This window comes from Sceloporus occidentalis, unplaced genomic scaffold (genome assembly GCF_023333645.1).
Source record: "Sceloporus occidentalis isolate IW3139 unplaced genomic scaffold, rSceOcc1.0.p SCAF_5, whole genome shotgun sequence".
Classification (NCBI taxonomy): Eukaryota; Metazoa; Chordata; class Lepidosauria; order Squamata; family Phrynosomatidae; genus Sceloporus; species Sceloporus occidentalis.
Window position 1 is genome coordinate 45,066,868 of NW_028316985.1, and position 22,764 is coordinate 45,089,631.

General features: G+C 39.1%; 1 protein-coding gene across 1 annotated transcript; it reads left to right on the forward strand.

Moving 5' to 3' along the window:
* The first annotated feature begins 2,434 nt into the window (after positions 1-2,434).
* Positions 2,435-8,683, forward strand: BTG1 (BTG anti-proliferation factor 1). Its single transcript, XM_089523978.1, has 2 exons — positions 2,435-2,839; positions 7,352-8,683. The coding sequence occupies exons 1-2, from the start codon at positions 2,692-2,694 to the stop codon at positions 7,714-7,716; spliced, it is 513 nt and encodes a 170-aa protein (XP_089380104.1). The 5' UTR covers positions 2,435-2,691; the 3' UTR covers positions 7,717-8,683.
* The last annotated feature ends 14,081 nt before the right edge of the window (positions 8,684-22,764 follow it).

Consider the following 22,764-nt stretch of genomic DNA (forward strand, 5'->3'; position numbering starts at 1 on the left):
TTTATCCATAGATTCAACTGTCCATGGTTTGAAAATATTTTTAAAAATAGGTAAATTCTCAAAAGCAAACCTTAATGTTGCCATTTTATATAAGGGGCACCATTTTACTGTGCTGTTATATTTAATGGGACTTAACCATCCAAAGAGCTTGGTATCCACAAGGGTCCTGGAATCAAACCCCAACAGATACCAAGGGCCCACTATATATTTATTTTTATGGCATAGTGAGAGAAATGGGTTCCATCTGATTCCAGAAGCCAGGAGTTGTAGCTGACCTTACACAAATCACACTCTCTGAACCTGAAGAAGGTTATTTATTATTTATTGTGGGGTTTTCAGGCTATGTGGCCATGTTCTGGAAGTTTATTCCTGACGTTTCACCAGCGTCTGTGGCTAGCATCTTCAAGGAATGCTGACATGGAAGAGTGGGATACACTCTCTCTCTCTCTCTATGTGACCCTTGGTTGAGAGCTATGTTAATCTGTTTACTGTTCTCTTGTTGAATGTCAATGCCTCGGGGTGTCTATTTAATTCGTTACCCATTGCTTGCTGGGAAATCCCCCTGACCCTGGGTGGTTTTCATTTGCACTTGCTGGGTCTTGAATTTGGTGTTTTTCACAACTGGTAGCCAAACTTTGTTTACTTTAAGGGTTTCTTCCTTCCTGTTGAAGTTGTTTAGGTGTTTGTGCATTTCAGTGGCTTCCCTGTGCATTCTGACCGGATAGTTGTGGGCACAATTCAGAATTTCAGTGTTTTGAAATAGCATTTTAGACCCAGGATGGTACGCCATGGATAGGTTTACTCTTATCTATTTTATTGTTTGTATGTACATATGCATGTTTGTATGCAAATCTACAGCGCTATATAAATAAAGCATAATAATAATAATAATAACAAAAAAACCCCTATGGATTCCAGCCATGAAAGCCTTCCACTTTGCATATTTATTTATTTATTTTCAAGTATTTATATCCCCCCTTTCTCTGACAATGGGATTCAAGGCAAACCCACTCTGGGGAAACTTGCCAAGAATACCCCATGATAGGTTTGCCTTAGGGGCACCATAAATCAGAAAGGATTTGAAGGCGCACCACAACAGCCGTGCCATTGCATCCTTAGTATTCATTCAGAAGAGGGAGAGAGAGAGGGAGAGAGATATCCCTGCTCCTTTTGTCCCCAATGCATTATCACACTCCTCATTGTGGTGGTTAGGAAAATGGCCCAATTCAGTGACTGTTTGGAAGGAGGAAAATTAGGATCCAGGAGGACTTGGGCCTAAATTAACTCCCCTCCTTACTTCTCCATCTTTGCCCCCCCATGATAAAGTTTACATTTTAATAATGTAATATTTATAATTGTTTGTATTGTTTAATTTTTTAAAACTTGTATTTTGCATGTTTATAGCATTTTAACTTGGACTGTTTTAGATTTGTAAGCCACCTTGAATCCCTGTACTGGGAGGAAGGTGGGGTATAAATAAATAAATAAATTTGTTATCCCTTTTGTGAGGCTGCAACATCCACACTGCAGAGATAATCCAGTTCGACACCACTTTAACTGCCATGACTTCATGCTATGGAATCCTGGGTTTGGTACTTTTGTGAGACATTCGACCTTTCCTCTCAGAATGTCCTGGAGGCCCCAACAAACTACAGTTCCCAGTATTTAACAGCATTATTATTGTTGCTGTTATTGCATCATCATCATCTATTATTATTGCTATAGTGTAATTACACATCATCTACTATTATTATTATTGCTATTATTACACCACCACCATCATCTATTATGATTACACCATCATCTTCATCAACTATTATTACTATTGCTATTATTATACCATCATCATCATCTGTTATTATTATTGCTATTATTACACCATCCTCATAATCAATTATTAGTATTATTGCTGTTATTAAACCATCATCTATTATTATTATTATTGCTTTTATTACACCACCACCACCACCAATTACCATTATTACACCATCATCAATTATTATTATTAGTAGTAAACCCTCATCATAAATTATTATTATTGCTATTAAACCACCAACATCATATATTATTATTGCTATTATTACACCATCATCATCTATTATTACCATTATTATTTAATATCCCGCCTCCCCCCCACTACAAGGCCTCATGGAGCCGTGTCAGTTAAATCGCTGTCAAAAGCGGGTTATCTCCGCAGTGCGGACGCAGCCTGGGCCTAGTTCCCTTTCCCCTCCCTCTCCCTCAGTTCCATTGTATTTGTTTACACCCCGCGATGACATCACTCCTCCCTAATACCGCTCCCCCTCCCGCTTCCAATCGCGGTGACGTCACAATGGTGCGATCCCCGGATTGGCCGCGGCGGGCTCCGGCCGCCATTACCGTCGTCGTGGGCTATAAAAGGCGGCGCACGCAGCCTGCGCTTCCTTCGTGCTGCGCTGAGGGAGATGGTGGGAGGTCCTCCTAGGAGCGCTGGTGGACTTCGGAGGGAGGGCAGTTAACGGAGGAGGAGGAGGAGGCGGTTGTTGAGGGAGGGAGCCTATTAAGTTGAAAAAGAACCCCACTCCGGGCGCCAACGGTCAGCCTCCTCTTCCACATTTATTCCTTCCTTCTTTTCTCTCCTTCCTTCCTTCCTCCCTTCCTTCTCTCCGCCTCAACCTCCGGAGCTGGCTGCCCCCCGCCGCTGCCGCCTCCATGCATCCCGCCCTTTACACCCGGGCCACCATGATACGCGAGATCGCCGCCGCCGTGGGCTTCATCGCCAAGTTCCTCCGCACCAAGGGGCTCATGAACGAGCGGCAGCTGCAGACCTTCAGCCAGAGCCTCCAGGAGCTGCTGGCAGGTGAGGGGCTTCGCAGCTACATCCCTCCAACTCCTGGGTCCTTTTGCTGTTGGTGGGCGCCCTTTTCTTTTGGGACGTACTTGGAGCTTGGCCCCATAAGAGAAACCGTACTTGCCCATAGAGAACCATTGGGGGATACTTGCTCATAGGGGATCATGGGGGTTACTTGCCCGTAGAGAATGTATTCTCCATGATTCCCTATGGGCAAGTAATCCCCAGTCATTCTTTATGGGCAAGTATTCCCCAATGGTTCTCTTTGGGCAAGTATTCTGCAATGATTCCCTATGGGCAAGTATTCCCCATGGTTCTCTATGGGAAAGTATTCCCCATGGTTCTCTATGGGAAAGTATAGTTTCACTATGGGCAAGGGCTGTCCTTGGTTTTAGTACGTCCCGTTTCCAACTTAATGGTGACCCTAAGGCTAACCTATTGCAGGATTTTCTTGGCAGTCTCCTTGGACCAGAAGGTGTTTTGCCATGGAACATCCTCTGAGGCTGAGAGAGTGTGACCTACCCAAGGCGTGTGTTGTTTTGTTTTTTCCTGTTGTTGTTGTGTGCCTTCGAGTTGTTTCCAATGTATCATGGCATCTTTCTTCAGAGGGGGTTTGCCACAGCCATCCTCTGAGGCTGAGAGAGTGTGATTTGCCCACCCATGGGCAGGTCACCCACCCACCCATGGGTGGGATTTGAACCCTGGTCTCCAGCTCCCAAAAATTACAAAGCCATTTAGAAGGAATGAACTCATAGAGAGAAAGCGAGTCTTGCTTTCTGTGTCTTTTTTTATTCCTCCCCCCCAAAGGAAAAGGAAATTGGATGATGATGAAACGCAGAACACGGCCATCACTGCCTTGGTAGAAAGCTGTTTTATCCAAGAAAATGAGCTACCTGCTTCCAGATGATTTTGTTGCTGTTGTGTGCCTCCAACACACAACAACAAAAGCTTATGGCGACCCTGTCATGTTTTGTTTTGGCAAGTTTCTTCAGAAGGGGTTTGCCATGGCCATCCCCTGAGGCTGAGAGAGTGTGACTTACCCAGGGGTTTGACATGGCCAAGCCAGGATTCAAACCCTGGTTTCCAGAAACACACAAACCACAACAGACACCATGTAGAGGGAATGAACTCCAGAGAAGGCGAGACGGCCTTGTGTGTTTATTCTCCTCCCCAAAAATAAAGAAACCCAGGGTTTGCTGTAATGCTTCAGCTCCATTTCCTTGATGCCCATTTGTGGATTCTTGCTGCCCCACATTGTGTGGGAGGGCTGGGTGTTTTTGGAGGGCTTGGCTCTTCCTCTTGGCTTCATCTGCGAGGCTGGAAAGTCCCTGCGCTGCCTCCCTCCACTTCCTCTTTTCTCAGTCTCTGTGCTCAAGATCACATCCTGCAGGTTTAAGGTCCAAAACACACGGCAGAAATAATCCAGTTTGAGACCGTTTTAACTGCCCCGGCTCAGTGCTAGAGAAGCCTGCAAATTGTAGTTTATTATGGCACCAGAGCTCTCTCTGAAAAGGAAAGCTAAACGTCTCACAAAACTACAGTTCCTAGAATTCCCTAGCATTGAGCCAGGGCAGTTAAAGCAGTCTCAAACTGGATTATTTCGGCTGTGTGTTTTGGACCAGTCACTGTACTCACCCTAACTGCACTTTTGTGTCCAGAAAGCATATCCAGGGGTAGCCATCTTTTGGCCATGTAGCAAAGTACACTAACATCCAAAATTCACAAAACTGAACCTTTCTTGGCCAACCAAAATGTACAAAATCTATGTTCACTGTTTTGTGGATTTTTTTAAAAAAATTACAATAACATCACATGTATAACACATAACACCACAAACAGTCACATCACATAACATTGTCGCCCCAACAAGACAACTCCACCACCAAGACAATAGTCCTTCCTATTTCCTTGGTATCTTCTGTCTTTATTTGTAGCTTCAACTATACTTCGGATTTGCTATAAACACTTAAAATTAGGTTCCATATTTATAAGACGCCTCATTATTTGTTTATACATCCAAAATTCATTTCATCTTAATTTAACCCCATTACAAAAGTTGGACCCCATTCCTTCCTCAAGTATTTTATAAATGGATCCCAGTCCTGTCTAAATTTACTTAAAAGAATTTCTCAATAACTGCGTCAATTTATCGGTTTCTATATAATCATTTTGGATATTATTGTACTTCTGTGTCTTCAAGAGATAGACAAGGGAGTCTGTTCCAGCATAAAAAGGTATTCAGTTGCAGCTCTGAGGCTAACCAGGTGGAAGACCATTTTCTAGCATGAGCTTTTGTAGACCATTGTGCCTGATGGAGTCAGCGCAGCCCATGAAAGCTTATGCTAGAAATGTTTTCTGCCTAGTTGGGTTTCAGGGATGTCACAGGATCCTCCTTTCTATGCCTTTTTACACTTGTATGTCATACTGAAAGCAAAGGAGAGAGCCAGTCTTTCTTCCTCTCAGCACCCTTTTCCCAAGCTCCAACCGTGTTGTTGTTTTGGTGTTCTTTTTGTGATCATTCTCATCCATTGCGTGGATAAAGGGTCTGATATTGTTCAGTCTTTATGTGACTAATTCATAGAAGGCAGTGCTTTGGGATGGCTGCCCAGACCACTTTTAAGGTTTGTAGATTCTGCTCACCTACATCATCCTCTACTCTGGGAAGAAAACAAGTGGCCCTAAGTAGTCTGTTTTCTTCACTCTGTTCCCTTCTTCAACATAATAATTTGAGTGGCCTCCTCGCCATATTGACTTGGTAATCCTGTCTGCTCTTTGTGTGTGGAGGCACTCTCCAGATTTTGCCCTAAAGGGTACTGTATCATCTTCCTATACTCATTGAGACCTTGGTGGTGAAGCATAGTCTTTTCCTCCTTGTTTCTGAAAGAAGGGCTTTCTATGTGCACCTCTCTTCAGTGAAAGTGAGATCGTGGCAAATATTAGCACTTTTTTGCACTCTTAACTTGCCAGACAGAGAGTCATCTTATCTTGGTTTATCTCCTGGGAAGGACACTAACCAGAGCAGCCATATGTGTAAGGTTTCTATTGCTGTTCTTTCACACACACACCTCCTATTCTTCAGCTATGCTTTGAATTACAGTGATGTTCCTTGGCTTTGTGTGTGTGACAACTGCAGGGCTATAGTGTTGTGCTAATGCTTGCTACTGCTTTCTCAGCAATCACCCAGTTGCCCTTCATTTTATTTTCTGTTTGCTTTAGTCTGAGGGTGATTTTTCTTCATTACAGTAAGGCAGAAAAAAACAACACCACTATTGTGAGTGAGGGGTGGTTGTAAGTAATTCAGTGAGCAGTGTTTTCTGTGTCCACATACACACACACTTTTAAGATTATTGTCCAACATGATGATTGACATTCCTATACCTTTTTAGTAACCATTAAACTAGAGAGATTACCATTACTGTTCCACATGTATTTAATGTTTAGGGAGGAAAACGAATCCTAATAGATTTTACTTTAAACACCTTTTTAAAAAATTGTAGAAAGAACTGATGTTTAAAAACAACGCAGCTCTTCTAAAAATATCAGCCAGATGGGCTCAGGTATCAGAAGCAACTCCTTACAGTGTTTCTTGGAAAATATACTGAGATCATCTAGAAATATTTTTATTACCATTGCAGCATCACAGTGAAATGTTTGCTAAAATTTCTTTACAAATACAGGAGTAATTTCTCTTCTGCTCTTGAGAGAATTGTAATTTCTTAATCCATACATATAGATGTATAAGAATTGAACTGTTTAACAAAAGCTAAACATTTTAAAAATAGGTTTTTTTGTTTTGGAAGGTCTGTTTTCACCCACCTTACTGGTGGTGCTTTTACTCAGTTAATACTAAAAGATCCAAAGAAGGTAAGCCACTTTCCAAAATGTGAGAAATTCACTTTCCCCTAGGAATTTAGGAGTTTTTATAAAGGACATTAATGCTAATTAAGGAGGTATGGGATTCAGGACTTCTTTGTTTAACACTGCTTCTCATGTTTAACACTTCATGTGTGCATACTCATGCTGGTTTATGAAGAATATGTACTAAGTAATACAAAAAAGGCATGCACCTCTTTGATGCAATATATTAATTTGGAGGTAGATTTTCTGCTTTTAGATGTACATATGGATTCCAAAAGATTTAGAAACATTTTCTTGTAATGGAAACATGGAAATATGTATGGAAGTTGTTTTAGAAACCCCTTCCAAATTATTTTTGGGCTTGGCCCTAGTTGTTAACACTTTCATAGCTGGTGTCCAGTTGCCTGTTGTTCCTCCTGCCTTTGCTTTGGAAGGGCTAATTGCTATACATACATGGGCAGAAACTCTGACAGATAAATATACTTCACTAGAAAAATGTTTCTGACAAGCTTCAGTTACTATCAGTCTTAACTGTTTTCTGGGCTAGAACTTTAAGCCCACACATCTGTTTATTATTCAAGCATATGAAAATGGATGCACTTTTCTAAACTGATTATGCAAAGAGCCAAATGTGATCTCTCTTGCTTTTTCTTTGTTCTGTAGAACACTATAAACACCACTGGTTCCCTGAAAAGCCGTGCAAAGGATCAGGCTATCGCTGTATCCGGATCAACCATAAAATGGATCCCCTGATTGGACAGGCAGCACAGCGGATTGGGCTCAGCAGTCAGGAACTGTTCCGGCTCCTTCCAAGCGAACTCACTCTCTGGGTTGACCCCTATGAAGTATCCTATCGTATTGGAGAGGATGGCTCAATCTGTGTGCTGTATGAAGCCACACCAGCAGGAGCTAGCCAAAGTAGCACCAGCATGCAAATGGTAGACAGCAGAATAAGCTGTAAGGAAGAACTTCTCTTGGGCAGAACCAGTCCCTCCAAGAGCTACAACATGATGACTGTATCAGGTTAAGATATATAACCCATGGATGGATCATCTTATAATGGATGGATAAATTTGTTTTTTACTTTGGGTGGGCTCCTCTGGGGATGGATTATGGAATTTAACCATGTCACAGCTGTGAAGACCTGGCACAACATAAGAGTGGTAAACGTTATTTTATAGTGGCAGTGCCATAGTTTCGACAGTACCTTTCAGAGATTTAATAGCCTGTGAGTAAAGATGATCATTTTATTTCCTAAAGTCTGCCGTTGTCCCAGGAAGGCTGCAGGTTTCTCCCAGATGTCTTGCTTAATTTTTTCTTCTTAAAAAAGCAACAATTCTTTCAGCTGAAATCTATAGCTATAAAATTATTCTCTGCAGTAAAGGTTGCAGAGTAAATTTGCACTATACATTTTTTTTTAGAAAAAAAGTTGTTACCATTTTGGCAGCTCAGTAAGAAGACTTGTTCTGAACATGGTAGTACTGGAAATTTTACCTGACAAGACTTTTACCTAGCACTTAACAGTATGTATAAACTGTACATAAAGTCACATTTAGTGGGCATGAACTGGGAAGAAATGGTCAGATCTCTGTTGGCCTTCAAGGTAGCAAGTGAGCAGGATCTGCTATGCCAACAGGCTTGAGAGAGACCATATAAAGACACTGTCTGAACTGTGGTGTGTTTTACCAACCAGCTGTCTGTACATTTGCTAGCTTGTAGTTTTCTAAGACTGAGTAAACCTCTTATTTTTAGAAAGTGGAGGTCTGGTTTGTAATTTCCTTGTACTTAATTGGGTAAAAGTCTTTTCCACAAACCACCATCTATTTTGTGAACTTTGTTAGTCATCTTTTTTTTTGGGTAAATTATGAACTGGTGTAAATTTGTACAGTTCATGTATATTGATTGTGGCAAAGTTGTACAGATTTCTATATTTTGGATGAGAAACTTTTCTTCTCTCTATAATAAATTGTTTCCTATCTTGGCATTTTAATTTAATCTCTTGTCATGCTTGCATAGGATCAGTTCAACTATTTTTAGTCCTAGTAGACTTAATGTATTGTAAAGGATAAGCATTGAAAGGGATAAGCATGGAGCACTGATGCAGGGAAAAGCATGATAGTTATGGATGGATGAAGACCATTCGGGTATAAATGTTTGAGGAGCCCAGACTACACATTCATACATCACTTTAATACCTTCAAAAATGTGGAAGTAATGCGAGGGTCCAGTAATACCTAAATGTGAGGAAAACATGCAGAAGTGACATCCAACAAACAAGAGCTGTGAATAAATCAAGAGGATTAATGTTTATATGGTTTCCTGATAAGCAAGGATCTAGCAAATTTAACGTGGCTTACTTAATCTACAATTTAAAACACAAGATTTTTTTTTTTTTAAAAAACACCACCTTCTCATTTCTGACCTGATGGATATCCTGCTCAGTTGGCATTTACTAGGACTAATGTTACATGGCCTTCAGGAGCAGGTTAACCACACAGCAAGGTTTGATGGCCTATCATTTGTCTTCATATGCAAGAGTTTCTTGTGAGTTCAGTAAGATGAGATTCAGCAAAAGGTATGTATATTTTTCCTTCCCAGTGCAAATAGGTGTTCTGATAAAACAGAAGGCAGTCATCTTAAGTAGGCATCCTCCTGAGCAGGTGTGTATAGGATTGGACTTAAAGATTGAATTTATCAACATACAACTTCTAAATAGACCTTGGAATTCTTCAGGCACGTATGTAAGTTTCTAGCTCCTAGTGCAAATAGCCTACTCTAAACACAAGGCCAACCCTACATAAGAAATTACCAGGTATCTGCATTCAGGTATATATGATTCCACTCCATACTGAAGTGCTTGATAGAATTGTACATTTGATTCACGTTGCATGTTTTGCCCCTTAAATTTCAAATAGCGGCCTGTACATACAAACTAAAAGTATTCTAATAGTATTGGTACTCAAGTCAATGCCCAAGCCTGTTTACATTAGCAAATACAGTTTGAATTCTATAAACACAAGGATACATTTCTGGAAATCTTCCCTCCTGCCCACTTCCCACAACAATGACGGGTGTGAAGAAAAATGACACTTTTTCTATCCATATGATTTGTTTGCTTACTCTTGGAGATCTTTCCTTTAGAGATGAACCTATACTTACACAGGATTATTAAAAAAGAATAGTGCAAAACTGAATAAGAACAGCTTTACTTTTGCACCATTCTACTTGCATCACCAAGTATTTCAAGAAGAGAGATTTAGAGTATTGTCCCAACTTTCTGAGTAATGTAACTGTTTTAGATCTTGTCCTCAGACCATCTGTATAGCTGATCCTGCACTTCAGCTTCCCGACTGAGGAAATTTGTTCACATAAGTGGTACATAAAATGCCAGTTTTATGAGGCCATGGTATATTAGAAAGTTCTTAAGCACCTTCTATGGAAACTTAGGGCCCATACAGACAGGCCTAAATAAAGCTGCTTTGGGTCACTTTGGAGGTATGCTGTTTAAATGATGCATGCATCCTAACAGTCTGGAAGCCATGCCAAAGCCACACTCCACTTAGGACTGGAATGTGGCTTTGGCGTGGCTTCCGGACTTTTAGGATGCATACATCATTTAAACAGCATACCTCCAAAGTGACCCGAAGCAGCTTTATTTTGGCCTGTCTGTATGGTGCCATAATAAACATTTCTGACATGAGCATTTGTTTCCATTGTCTCACACAAAAATACTTTGCATTAGTGTTATAAAATGCCTACACGACTTACTGCTAGTATTGTAACTCCTCAAATAGAGCTGTGGCTGATTTTAAGAGCTGGTGAGTGCTTATTTGCTAAGCTATCTAATTTCATTGTATAGGCTGAGTCTCCTTTGTGCGGAATTCTGATACCCCAAATCTTCCAAAATCTAAAAGTGTCCACGTGGGTGGCTGAGACAGTGACACCTTTGCTTTCTGATGGTTCAGTGTACACAAACAACCATGCCCACAATTATTAAACATTTTGAATAAAATTACCTTCAGGCTAATGTAGAAGGTGTATACAGAACATATAAGCAAACAAATGAATGTTGTTGGATCCCATCTCCAAGATAATGTCTGTATATGCAAATACAGGTATTCCAAAATCCAAGTTATAATAATACAATATACCTCTGGTCCTAGGCAGAGATAAGACAGACCCAGCCTGTACTATTAGAGGAAGGCAGTACCACAACACCCCCTCTGAAGAAACCTGCCAAGAATACCCTATGAGAGGATCACCCTAGTGTTGCTATAAGTCAAACATGATTTGGAGGCACACAACAACAAAGTACTACAATAGGGTTGTTTAATTTTGAGCTTTCTGTTTGAGCTTTCTGCAACAGTGTATCAATCATAGGCCCAGCTCTTGTTTACTAACTTTATTATACTAAGGATATAATAGATGTTTGGATGAAGTTTATAATAACTCATGGGAAAAGATCTCTCTCTTTTTTGGACCTTTTAAAGCATTTTTTCTCAGTTGTGTGGATTTTAGTTGCTAAGTAGGGCTACAGCTACTACTGATGTGATCTACAACTACTTCAAGCAAAAAGAGCTTGCACCTTCCAGCCACTGCTAGCTCTAAAATAAAATGTTCCACTTAAAATTATTTAAAGAAGTTCAGAGATCACAATGTTGTGTTCATACTTAAGCAGAACATGTAACATCTCTTGGGGTGGGGAGGGAAACAGTTGTTGAATGTAAATTTACTGGTTTCCTGTCACTGAACGATGGTTGTATTTGCAGCTTCTTTTTTCACGCACACAAGCTGCAGATACATGATCTGACATGCTCATGTTTATTCCTTCTTTTTGACTGTATTATCAGAAACTGTAACTCTTTGTTGCCCTTGTGATGCTGGTTCTGGCAGTCAAATAAGCAATATCAGACTACAGTGGGCTCTTGGTATTAGGCGGAGCTTGATTCCCGGACTCCCTGTAGATATCAACATCCATGGATGCTCAAGTCCCATTCCATACAATGGGATAGTAAAATTGTGTTGCTTATATGAAATGGCAAAATCAAGGTTTGCTTTTTGGCACAACCCATGGATGGTTGAGTATGTGGATATGGAGGGCTGACTGTAGATTGTCAGGTTGCCTACTTTTAGAGTGTCTGCTACCACATGCTGTAGGATGTTTTTATGTGAAACTGAATTGGATAGAAGCACTATACTGTGGTGGCTGACATTTTTAATCCTTTTAAGGCTGTTGTGACTTCAGTGTGACCCTTCCTAGTTGAGAGTTTGGTATACAGCTGAGGTACAACTGAGCCTAATCTCCTTGTTCTCTTGATTGTGTAATGCTCCCCGCTATTACAGAACAAACATGATCTTGACTGTCTCCGGCACTATAAAATCAAGTACCATTAGGCCATGGAGTGTTCATCAGCTTTAAGACAGGTTTTCAGTGTACTGAAGATTTGCTAAATGTCAAATCAGTAACCGCTATAGAAAATGTCATCAGTGCTGGTGTCACTGTTATTAAATTTTAAGACCAATCACTTTCCGAGTAATACTAATTCAAAAGCTACTTTTAATTTATGGTGTTGTTGTGTAGTGGTTTTCTCACAAAAACCCTCCGAGTACTGATGGCTTTTATTTGGATTGGATAACTCTTGTGGACTCTTCGAAAGCTATGATTCTATTGCTACTAGAGAAGGAACTGATGTTGGAAAAGTTAATTACCAAAGACCACTGTCAATTCAGAGCAAAGGCCCCCACCAGCCTTAGCTAGTGGAAACTTGTCCCTAGTGTGACTTATAGGGTTATCATCCAGTCAAAGCAATCTTAGCAAATTTAATGGCTTAAACTGTAATTACTTGATGGATTATGGGTACATAATTATAAACACAATGGTTCTAAAGGAAAGAAACATATTTGCTGTGTTTAGGGGACATAATACAATGCACCCGCATTATACACGGGCACAATATACATGAAGTGGCTCCACATGTTGGAAATGGTGCGTGCACTGCCGCACACCGCCACGGGCACAAGCCCCATTGTCTTTAATGGGGCTCGAGCATACACAGAATTTCCCTTACGCAAGAGGGTCCAGAACAGATTCCCCGCGTAAGCGAAGGGACCACTGTAAATATAAACTAGGTAGGATAACGGAACCTTTGGCTGATGTTTTGTATTTTAGTTTTTACAGTCCATTAACATGGATGTTTTGACAGGGATCTCTGAGAGTAGTAGTGCAAAACATGTGGAGAGCCAAAGGTTCCCCAACTCTTGACACAGAGGAACTCATACAGGAAGACACTCCCCCCCCCCAACATAACATTTTATTTGCGGTTTTTAAAGCTATTGGACAGGGGGCAACTCAGTTGTTGGCTGGTTAACTGGAGGTATGTTTTTAATCGACCAAAATGTTCTAAAGTGATCTAAGTGAGTGATCAAACATTGCAGTCCTAATAACAGATTAATAGTCATAACTTAGTGGTGGTCTTCAACTTCTCTGTCCATTGACTTCACATTCATTTAGATGTTCCAGTTATGCTGTTATGCTGCTTTTTGTGATCACTGATGCTTTAACTGACCACAGGCAAGGCCTGTGTATTTTACCTTCTCCATGTAGTGTTTATGCTGCTTAAACAACAGGGCTGGGGAGTAGGAGTAAGGAGTAAAGGAGTAATAGGCTTTTACAGGAGTAGCAGTAGGAGTAACATTAAGAAAAATATCTTGCTCTGGAGTAGGACGAAGAAGTAACCTCAAAATTACCACTACTCCCCAGCCCTGTTAAACATAAGAGACAAAAGGTTAATTTAGGGCTATGTAATCTTGAATCTGATAACCGCTGGAAGGCCACATATCCCTAACTCATTCCTTAAAGGAGGGATGGACTTTCACATGTTGGATTGCAACTCACACGTGTCCTAACCAGCATAGCTAAATATGGCTGATGCAGGGAGCTGCAATCAAACAACATCTCGGCCCTAAACTGGCCATTGACTTAAAGAAGAATGTTTTGTTTTATTTTGTAAATGGGAGACTGTTTCTTAAAGTGAAAGTGAATTGTCAGCAGTCATAACCAACATGGTGAAGAAAGCTGGGAGTTGCATCACAACATTTGGAGAGTCTCACAATCAGTACCTAGAAGGCTGCATAATTCCCATGCCCATCCTAAAGTATAGGAAAGCTACTCCAGCCAAATGTGTTTAAATTTGACTGACTACCTAACTTTTTGTAAATGTTTGAAGGGTATCCATGGACCTGTATTTTGCTTTAGACAGCAGACTGTTTGGTGACCAAAGTCTTAAATATTTATACACAGTGCCTAGTGGACAAATTGTGTCAGATCTATAAATTCCACAGTGAAGGAAAAAGTAAAATTTCTTAACCGCTTTCAGCCAAATGTAGTCAGTGCTGAAATTTAATCTCCCTGCTGCAAACTGTCAGAAAGAAGTGAGTGTCCACAAGGACGTCTGTGTTTGTGTACCAAACCTTGTCAATTGAAATTTCCAGGCTGCTGATTTAACTGAGGCCTGGTGTTTTCAAACTCCAGTTCAAAATTAAGAGTCCTAACTTCAAATGAGAATTAGGCTTAGTAATAATGGTTTAAAATTAATGAACTGAGTTTATTTTAGCTGAAATATGTTTCAGTTTGTCAGTACCATGGCCATTTTTATATCATCTTTTCAACCAAGCTCATATTACTCTATGGACATTAGGGAAAGTCTTAATTAAATAACAACTTCATTTTTTTATCTAGAGGGCCCTTTCCTTTGTTTTCTTCTGCTTTGTTTTTGTTTTGGTGGCCAGAATCAGTGTGTCAAATACTTCAAAAGTCGGTTCCTATAATAATAACCTTAGACGAATGCAGTCAATGTTAAAAGACCACTATTCTGCACCAAATAACAGACAAGTCACCTGAAAGTGCTGGATGGATATTTTGATATGTAGCCATAGAAAGAGATGTGAGATTCATTTTTCTCTTTGGCTGAGTTAATTCAGAAAAAAACATTTTTCATTTTTGTAAATGGTCATTGTATAGGCTGAATATTATTTTGTATACTATTTTTACTGAGACCTCTTTTGTTTCTATGTAGTGACTTGCTCATCTCTTAAAATAGTTCTGTGAATTGGCTTTTTAAGCTGTATATGGAGGAGTACAACAGAGGTCCTTTTACTCTACACAATTATAGCACTACGATTACACTTCAAATATCATGGTTCTGTAATATGGACTTCTGGAATGTGCATTTTGGAAGTGGAATTTAGAAATCTTACCCAGAAAGCTTTAGTGCTTCCCAACACTACAAAGTCTAGGATTCCATAGGATGCAGCTATGGCAGCTAAATTGGAACCATAGTGTTATAATTGCATAGTGTAAAAGGGACCTGCAATTGTTTGTTTGCTTTGTGAGGCTTTCGTTTGCTTGTTAAATTGCAGTTCATTGTTCTAGGCTAGGCCCTGTATAAAACTCACCCTTTAACAAACTAGCAAACTGTATAGCCTGAAAACCACTTTTATATACCATTGCTAGTTTGTTAAAGACTGAGTTTTATACAAGGCCTAGCATGGAACAATGAAATTTGCAATTTAATAAGCAAATGAAAGCAGGGTAACAACAACAACAACAACAACAACAACAATAATGATGATGATTTATTTATAGCCTGCCCAATCACAAGGAATCAGGGTGGGTTACAACAATAAGGAAAGTACAAAGCAAATAAACAATTACAAAAAAATAACGAAGCAATTCACAAAGCAATTCACAATAGCAATAAACGAACAACAAAAAAAGTAAAATAGAAAATAATCCCCAAGAATTTAATATTACAAATTAATGTGAATGTGCAAAAATTAAAGATTTCCTGGTCAATAATCTCAATACTTCACTCCTATAAATGTAATACTAAAACAACCAACAAGGTAACCCCAAACTTGCAGTTTAGGGCAATTGATGAGCATGCAGCTGAGTTCTAGACTCATTTTCCTTTTGAAACTCATCAAATTTCTATTTGGAGTCTTTCCTTTAAAGTAGAAAGTTAAAAATACTTAACTTTTAAGGGTACCTACTTTTCTGGTAACAACAGATTTTAAATGTTGACTGGGCTAAAAGCATTATACATTTACTAATATCTTGGCGTGCATGGTCTGTTATTGTTCCAGAATGAAATAAAAGTTCTGAAAAAGCAGAATGCTGATTCAGTAATTTTCAAGTAGCATAAACAAATTGGATTTACATCCTGTTTTTTAACAGAATGGCAACAATCTAAAACTGTTTATAAAGAAGTGCTGAAGACTGAGGCTTTCTCTACTAGTGCAGGGAGATACTAGCCTGCTTTTCTGTAGGGGCTACTCCCCATTCATGTGTAGGGCTAAGTTGAAGGTTTGGGTGCATGTATATAACCTCACAACCTGCCCAAATATTTCTGTGCATTCAGCAGCCTTCCAGACCTGCATTTGTTGAACATGAAGATCAGTAATCATGTTTGTGATTACAGTTCAGTGCCTTATGTAACCACATTCAATCGAACAGTTGCAGCAGCCTGTACAAATCATTGTCCTCAATACATAGTAGTCTGAAATGCTGGTAGGGAGAACTTATGTGTATAGCCCTATCTGGTGTAGATACCTTCATTGGGACCACTGTATCATGGTAAAAGTAGCTCAGCTGAACAGATATAAATATTTCTGTGCAGATTCCCTTTGTGCAGACAGACCTCCAACACAGCTATGTTCAGACGATGCAAGGGGGAAAACAAATCAGCACAGAGTTTATAAACATAGAAAAAGTCTCACTGGCCTTTGAATCATGGTTATTACATATCAAAAGGTTTCTCTGTAAGCAGTTCCTGAAAGCCAGAATATAAACATAGGTGCATAGTCTAACAATGAAAAAAAATGTTTACACATACACACGAGAAAAATTATGGTAACCAGATACATAAACCTGTCTTAAAGTTGATACTGGACACAACCATGTCCACTGGTTTTGCCTCCTTCTTCATTAAATGTGGGTTTAAATAGTTAATGCTCTATTTTAGCAGTCACCCTCACGAAGGCATAAGGTTGTTTTGGGTATTACATTGTTCAAAATGGTGTTTGTTTGTTTTACCATGTCTTGTGTACACACAGTCTGTGAACTGTTTGAGACCTCAGATGCTGCATTACTGATAAAATCAGGGCCGCAACATTGTCTGATTTGCTAGGAGGGTAAACAAAGATGATACACAATAGTGCATTCTCTTTCTTTCTTGGAACAGGATAGAGACTAAATGACCAGTCGCAGTGTCTCTCTCCAGTAGCTCCTTGGGTTCTTGTTAATGTTGATTTTATTTTGGGGGTGGGTGACTTTCAAAAAAGGGCTGCCCCTTTCCTATTGCTATCTTAATGGAAATCAGTATAATACATGAGAAGCTCAGAGCCTGGAAGTAGCATGTTAGAAATAAAGATGTTACACATTATGTTTCTGATTTTTGAGCTTTTAACAGCACAAACATTAATGTCAGAATGTTTACACAAGAAGTAAAATTTCTTCATTATTTCGGAAAGATACTGTAGTGTGTGTGGCAAGTTTTGGACAATTTTATTAGGGTTTATTTTTGTGTTAGATTATTTGTTACTTGCATTCAACACAATACTCTTAAAAGTGAGTGATGTGTTGGGCAAACTGACATCATGCCAGTTCTTGAATGATGTGTATTTTGACTGAAGAGAACAAAGACGTAGAAGTTTTAGTGTAGTATATGTACAATGATGCACAACTCATCCATGCATGAGGAATCCTTTGTGATGAACGTCTATTTGGTGTCGCCTAGCATTACATCTTGTAAAAGGTGAGATTTGACAGGATACACACTTGGGATATTGCATGCATTTGTGCAGTGTGAAAAAGATTTCTGTCTTCCAGTAATCATCCACTTGACCTCCAATCCCTCAATTTATTTAGGTACCCTTTCTGAACATTTTTCCTATTAAATATCAGTGTTTGGCCCATGGTCTCAGTTTTCTTCAAACATCTTCTATTTGGATTACTTTTTTCCAGTGTTCCTCTGTTACTATATTAATTTTATTGTAGTATTTGTAGAATACTTACTATGTATAATACTTAACATTTGTCTAATTCATCCAAGCGGTTTACTTTTTGTTCCAATCTGAAAACGGTAGCAGGGTGGAATGTATTTCAGTATAAATTTGTAGCAAGACCTGAGGCTTGAATCCAGATTAGTTTTTAAGCACAAATCTAAATAGGTTTACTTGCTAGGAAAATCTCTGTTCAACTAGCTTGTTTTATTTTGGAATTAGCTGTGGGGTCTAGTCAAGCAAATATATTTGCAACTATTTCAGATGATCACACCATTCCACTTTTCCATTTGTAACAGTAAGCCAAAGGTTGCTAACACAAACCAGTAATAGAGTACAGTAAGATGAGGGCGTCATCCCTATTGGTAGTCCCAACTTGACCTGTTGAATGAATTCTTGAATTGTGAGTCACCGCTTATCTAAATTTCATTGATTCGTTGGGTTGTTGGGACTCTCAGTAAGATTTAGGGACATAACTCCAAATCACAGGCAAGAAAAATAGCACAGACATTAATAAAGCTAAAAGGGTAATTCATTTGCCATGCTGAAAAAGCCATTTTAAACCATATATCTAAAGATGAATGGGAAACTGGTCTTGGGATAGAGTTCCAAAGTTTCATGCCCCTACCAAAAAGGCCCTGTCACTCACATCTGGTTATCATATTTTGAGTGATAAGAGAACACATAGCAAGAACTCAATTAAAATCCATAAAGAGTAGGTAGGCTTGTATGTAAGGAGGCTTTTAAAAACCATTTCAAACTTCTAAGGTCAAAATCAGAAGCTTGGAAGCCAAATATGACATAATAATGGAGTTTTATATGTTAGAAAATTGACTGTAGTTAATTTTTCTAACTGCCGCTAATGAATAAAATCAATTTGTTTTGCTGCTATGATTTGTCACCTTAGATGAATGCAAACCAGGCTGTCCAAACACTCAGCCCCTGATTGAAAAGAAGCATAGTTAGCAAGAAGGCCTCATGCTTTTTAGTGAAACCTGCTGTTGGTAAAGAACACAATCATTGGGTGCATAGTAGACCCCTGAAACACATGTACAGGTGTACTCCTGACTCATGTCAAGCTAACTGTGTGCATTTGTTGCTACACATTCTGACTACTATTACAAATATTTTTTTCTGTTTCTAATGGATGCTGAAAGACAAAATCTGAATATGGCAGCAGATGAGTGGGGCCAACTGGTTGCAAGCAGGAACTGGTGACTGCTAGGTTTTCATTAGGGAAGCCATCAATGGAGGCTGGTGGGTCTGATGTTAGTTGGACAGTAAACCCATTCTGAACTTTGAATAAAATATTAGAGTCTAAATCCTACCCCTAAAATTGGTCCAGCATCTTGGTGAGCTCCTTTAAAATTTGGACTAAAGCTCAGATTGGATTTACCATCTCACTAACATTAGAGCCACCAGCTCTATTGGTAGCCACATGCTTTCCCTTAGAGAAGATAGTCCTCTGTTTCAGGGGTTCCCATAAAGTAGAACTCTAATTTGCAGAATATCTACAGGAGTTTTTGACATCCCATTCTTAAAAAATAGTATGAGGAACGCCTCCACTAGCCTGCAATGATGATATCTTGGGATAATCAGGAGTGGACTTTTGTGTGAAAAGACTGCCATCTCAGTTATGATACTCTGACCAGGGGATTTTGAGCTTCTAGGAGAAGCCAAAGTAGATCTGACCATTTTGAATCTTCCCCAGTCTCCTTGTGATCTGAAGGGCTGTTAAGAGGGAAATACAGTGGGCCCTCCACATTTGCTGGGCTTAGGAGAACAGGACCATGGTGAAATTGGAAAAACTGCAAATAAAAAAACACTCTTTTTTTTTACCCAAGAGAATACCTGTCTAAGTACTGCAGCACAAGTCTGGTCAACATCTGCCAGATGTTGACCATGTAATTTCCCTGAAGTGTTCTCTCTAGGAATTTCTAGGTTCTCCAACACAATTTCTGGTTGACATTCATTATAGAATCAAGCTAGATGATCCAGAGATTGCTAGATATAATATATTAATCAGTGAATGATCAAATACATAAAAGTCAAAGCCATAAATGGGGAGGGATGACTGCACTGTGGGCATTCTGATCCAATGCCAGTTTAAATACAAAAATCCTAAGAAGGAAGCTGTTGATAGTAGACATAACAGGTACACAGTGCTCCTGTCACAGCCTTACCTTCTATATGAAGAGATGTTTCCTCTGTTTATACATATTATGGTCATTTATACACTTAGATCTATACACATACATCAACGTATATAAATTTCAGGTTAATTTCTCATGTATTTTTGTAATGAATGCACCTAATAGCTGTGCACAACAGACCACTTGGTTTTCATTTTGTTTTCCTCTGGCTGCCTTTTACCTCAACATATTCTTTAGGAATACTGGTAGAACTTTAATGTTAGGTTATGCCAGAAGAGGGAAGAAAATCTCTTTGGAGGTGTGTTGATGCTTAAAGAGCCACACTGTAGCTTGTGGGTAATATCCTAAGACTCTACAATGGCTGGGAGTGTTTATTTCAATGTAATGGTGTTCCAGTATTGTTGAGGGGAAAATAACATTTTTTCCACAGTAAGTATCCTTTCATGATGGCCTGTCATCAGTATGCATGGTGCTTGTCAGATTCTGAGAGGACGGGTCATTGCCTTCAAGATCTTGAACTTCAGCACTGGAAACAAAAGGATGGAGGAAGTAGAACAGGTATAAGCAGAAAAAGAGATGTAACTGTTTAAATTAAGTGTACTTAGGCTTAGCTAATAGGCTTAGTTGCAGCAGGGCATAGGAGGCTTCTATTGTAATGTGCTCTCCTTTATATGTCTCAGCCTTCAGCTGTTGGAAAAGTACTGCCACCAGATTGCAGTCAGGAACTGATTAACCAATGTATATATTCCACTATTGTTGAACTGACATTGGTTTCATGTTTGTTTCCAGGATCAGTTTAAAGGTACAAAGGTACCTTTAAATCCTTACCTTGAGACTTGGGGATCTTAAATACTGTCTCCTCCTGGATGTGGTCCACTTTTTTCATCAGCTGAGACTGCTCTGTGTGTTCCCACTGACTAATGGAACTGTTTACTGGGAGCATGGACTTTTCTATAGGGATGCCAGTCACAAGAATTTCCAACTGTCTCTAGCATGGCTGCAGGGATGATACAAAAATCTGGCTTTTTCAAAAGGAATAGACAAGGTTTTGTATGCTTTTTTTTGGGCAACTGCAATAGGAATTATTTTTTCTTTTTGTTGATTACTGCTTTTTTGTAAAAAAAATGTTCACCTGGCTATTCTGTTTTTCTGTGGTTTGCCTTTCCATTTCTTAGCAGTTTGTTCCTTTGATGATCTGTTGTAATCAGCTTTTCTTTCTGAAGATAATAAAGCAAATTGATTGTGCTTGTGTGTGTAGACTCTCTCTCTCACACACACAAGCACTATCCACATCCTTCTGATTAAACAATGGAGATTGTGAAAGCCTGATTCAGAAATGGAGCTACTGCAGTAATGCTTCTTTATGGTATTAGCACAGCTAGGTGTGTCCAAGCAGGCTCCCAGATATACCTGGCCTTCACAGTGCTTCCAGGTGACTTTATTTTCTTACATACGTTGTACTTGCTGTGACTCGTCAAAGGAAGTACAAATGTTCCAGTTCAGGTCCAGAAAGCTTAGAGTGTCTCTAATTCATGGGAAAATTAATCACAAGATTAGTTGGTGGTTGGAGGAGAAGCAAGACTAAGCAGTACCCTGTTCCTTGGGTGTTTCTAGGGATTATTTCCCTCAACTAGAAATTGCAGAAGAAATTGGTTGATAGAGAAACCAAAGCTAAAGAACAGCTGCTTATAATCAAAGCTGGGGAAAGTCGTTGTATTTATTTATATTCCACCTTTTTCCTAGCTTGCGACTCAAGATGGCTTACAACAGTTAAAACAAACATAGTTAAAAATTAACAGCATACAAAACCTAAAAAGCAATTAAATTATCATAAAAATGAAAACAACAACAGAAATAAACATCCTGCACATTATGCAAGGCCTATTTCCCTTGCAAAAGCCACATTCAAAGGCATACTAGAATAAAAAGATTTTAACCTGACTATGGAAAGATTGAAAGAAGGATGCCTATCTAGCCCCCCTGGAATTCCAGGGCCTTGGAGAACCCTTTGAAGGCCTTTCTCATGTTCTCACCAATTTTTGGATTACAACTCCAGAATCCAACTGGCAACTTGGGAATTGTGGTAGTGGTAATCTAAATAGTAGCTTTCCAAGATCCAATGTCACTGTTCATAGATTGATCTTATTAGAATACTACTATTGCTATTACTGCTTTTTTCAAAATTTCTTCATCTGAGGAATTTGGCTGCAGTCCACCAAAGTGTATGGCAAATAAAACTTGTTAGTCTTTAAGACAACAAATTTGTGATGTGTTTCCTCTAAACAGCATCTTATCATGGATGTAGCACACTTATAAATACAGTTTTCTTCTCAAGTGAATCTGTACAGTACTTTCAGGATTGTTTTAGAAGGTTTGTGAGTACTGTAATGTTTGTACAACTGCCTAATAGCTTACTTCTTTTAAAAAAAGTGTGTGTGTATTTATTTAATGAAGGCAACATTCTTCTTAGGTTTTAATTGGTTCCTGGAATTTAATAGGTGTTAATGAATACAAATGTTTATGAATGGCTAACTGGAATCTGCTTTCTCACATCATTAACTCTCAGTCCTTTGTAAGGCAGCCATTTCCTCTGTTCCCTTCAGAGGGACAGATTTTATTTATAACGAAAAGGGTAAAAAGCATATTTTTTCAATTAGAAAAAATTCAAAATGGTGTGTATTCTGATGAAACATCCATAAAAAATTATAAAATGAATCCTAATATTGAGTAATTAAAACATTTAAAGCTAAAATAAAACAATGACTGCCTAATATAGCTAGGTTACTACATTGGTGGCTAGTTACCATTGGCTTATCCTCATGTTCTTCAACTGGTCACTAGTTATCAGTTCCTATTCTCTAT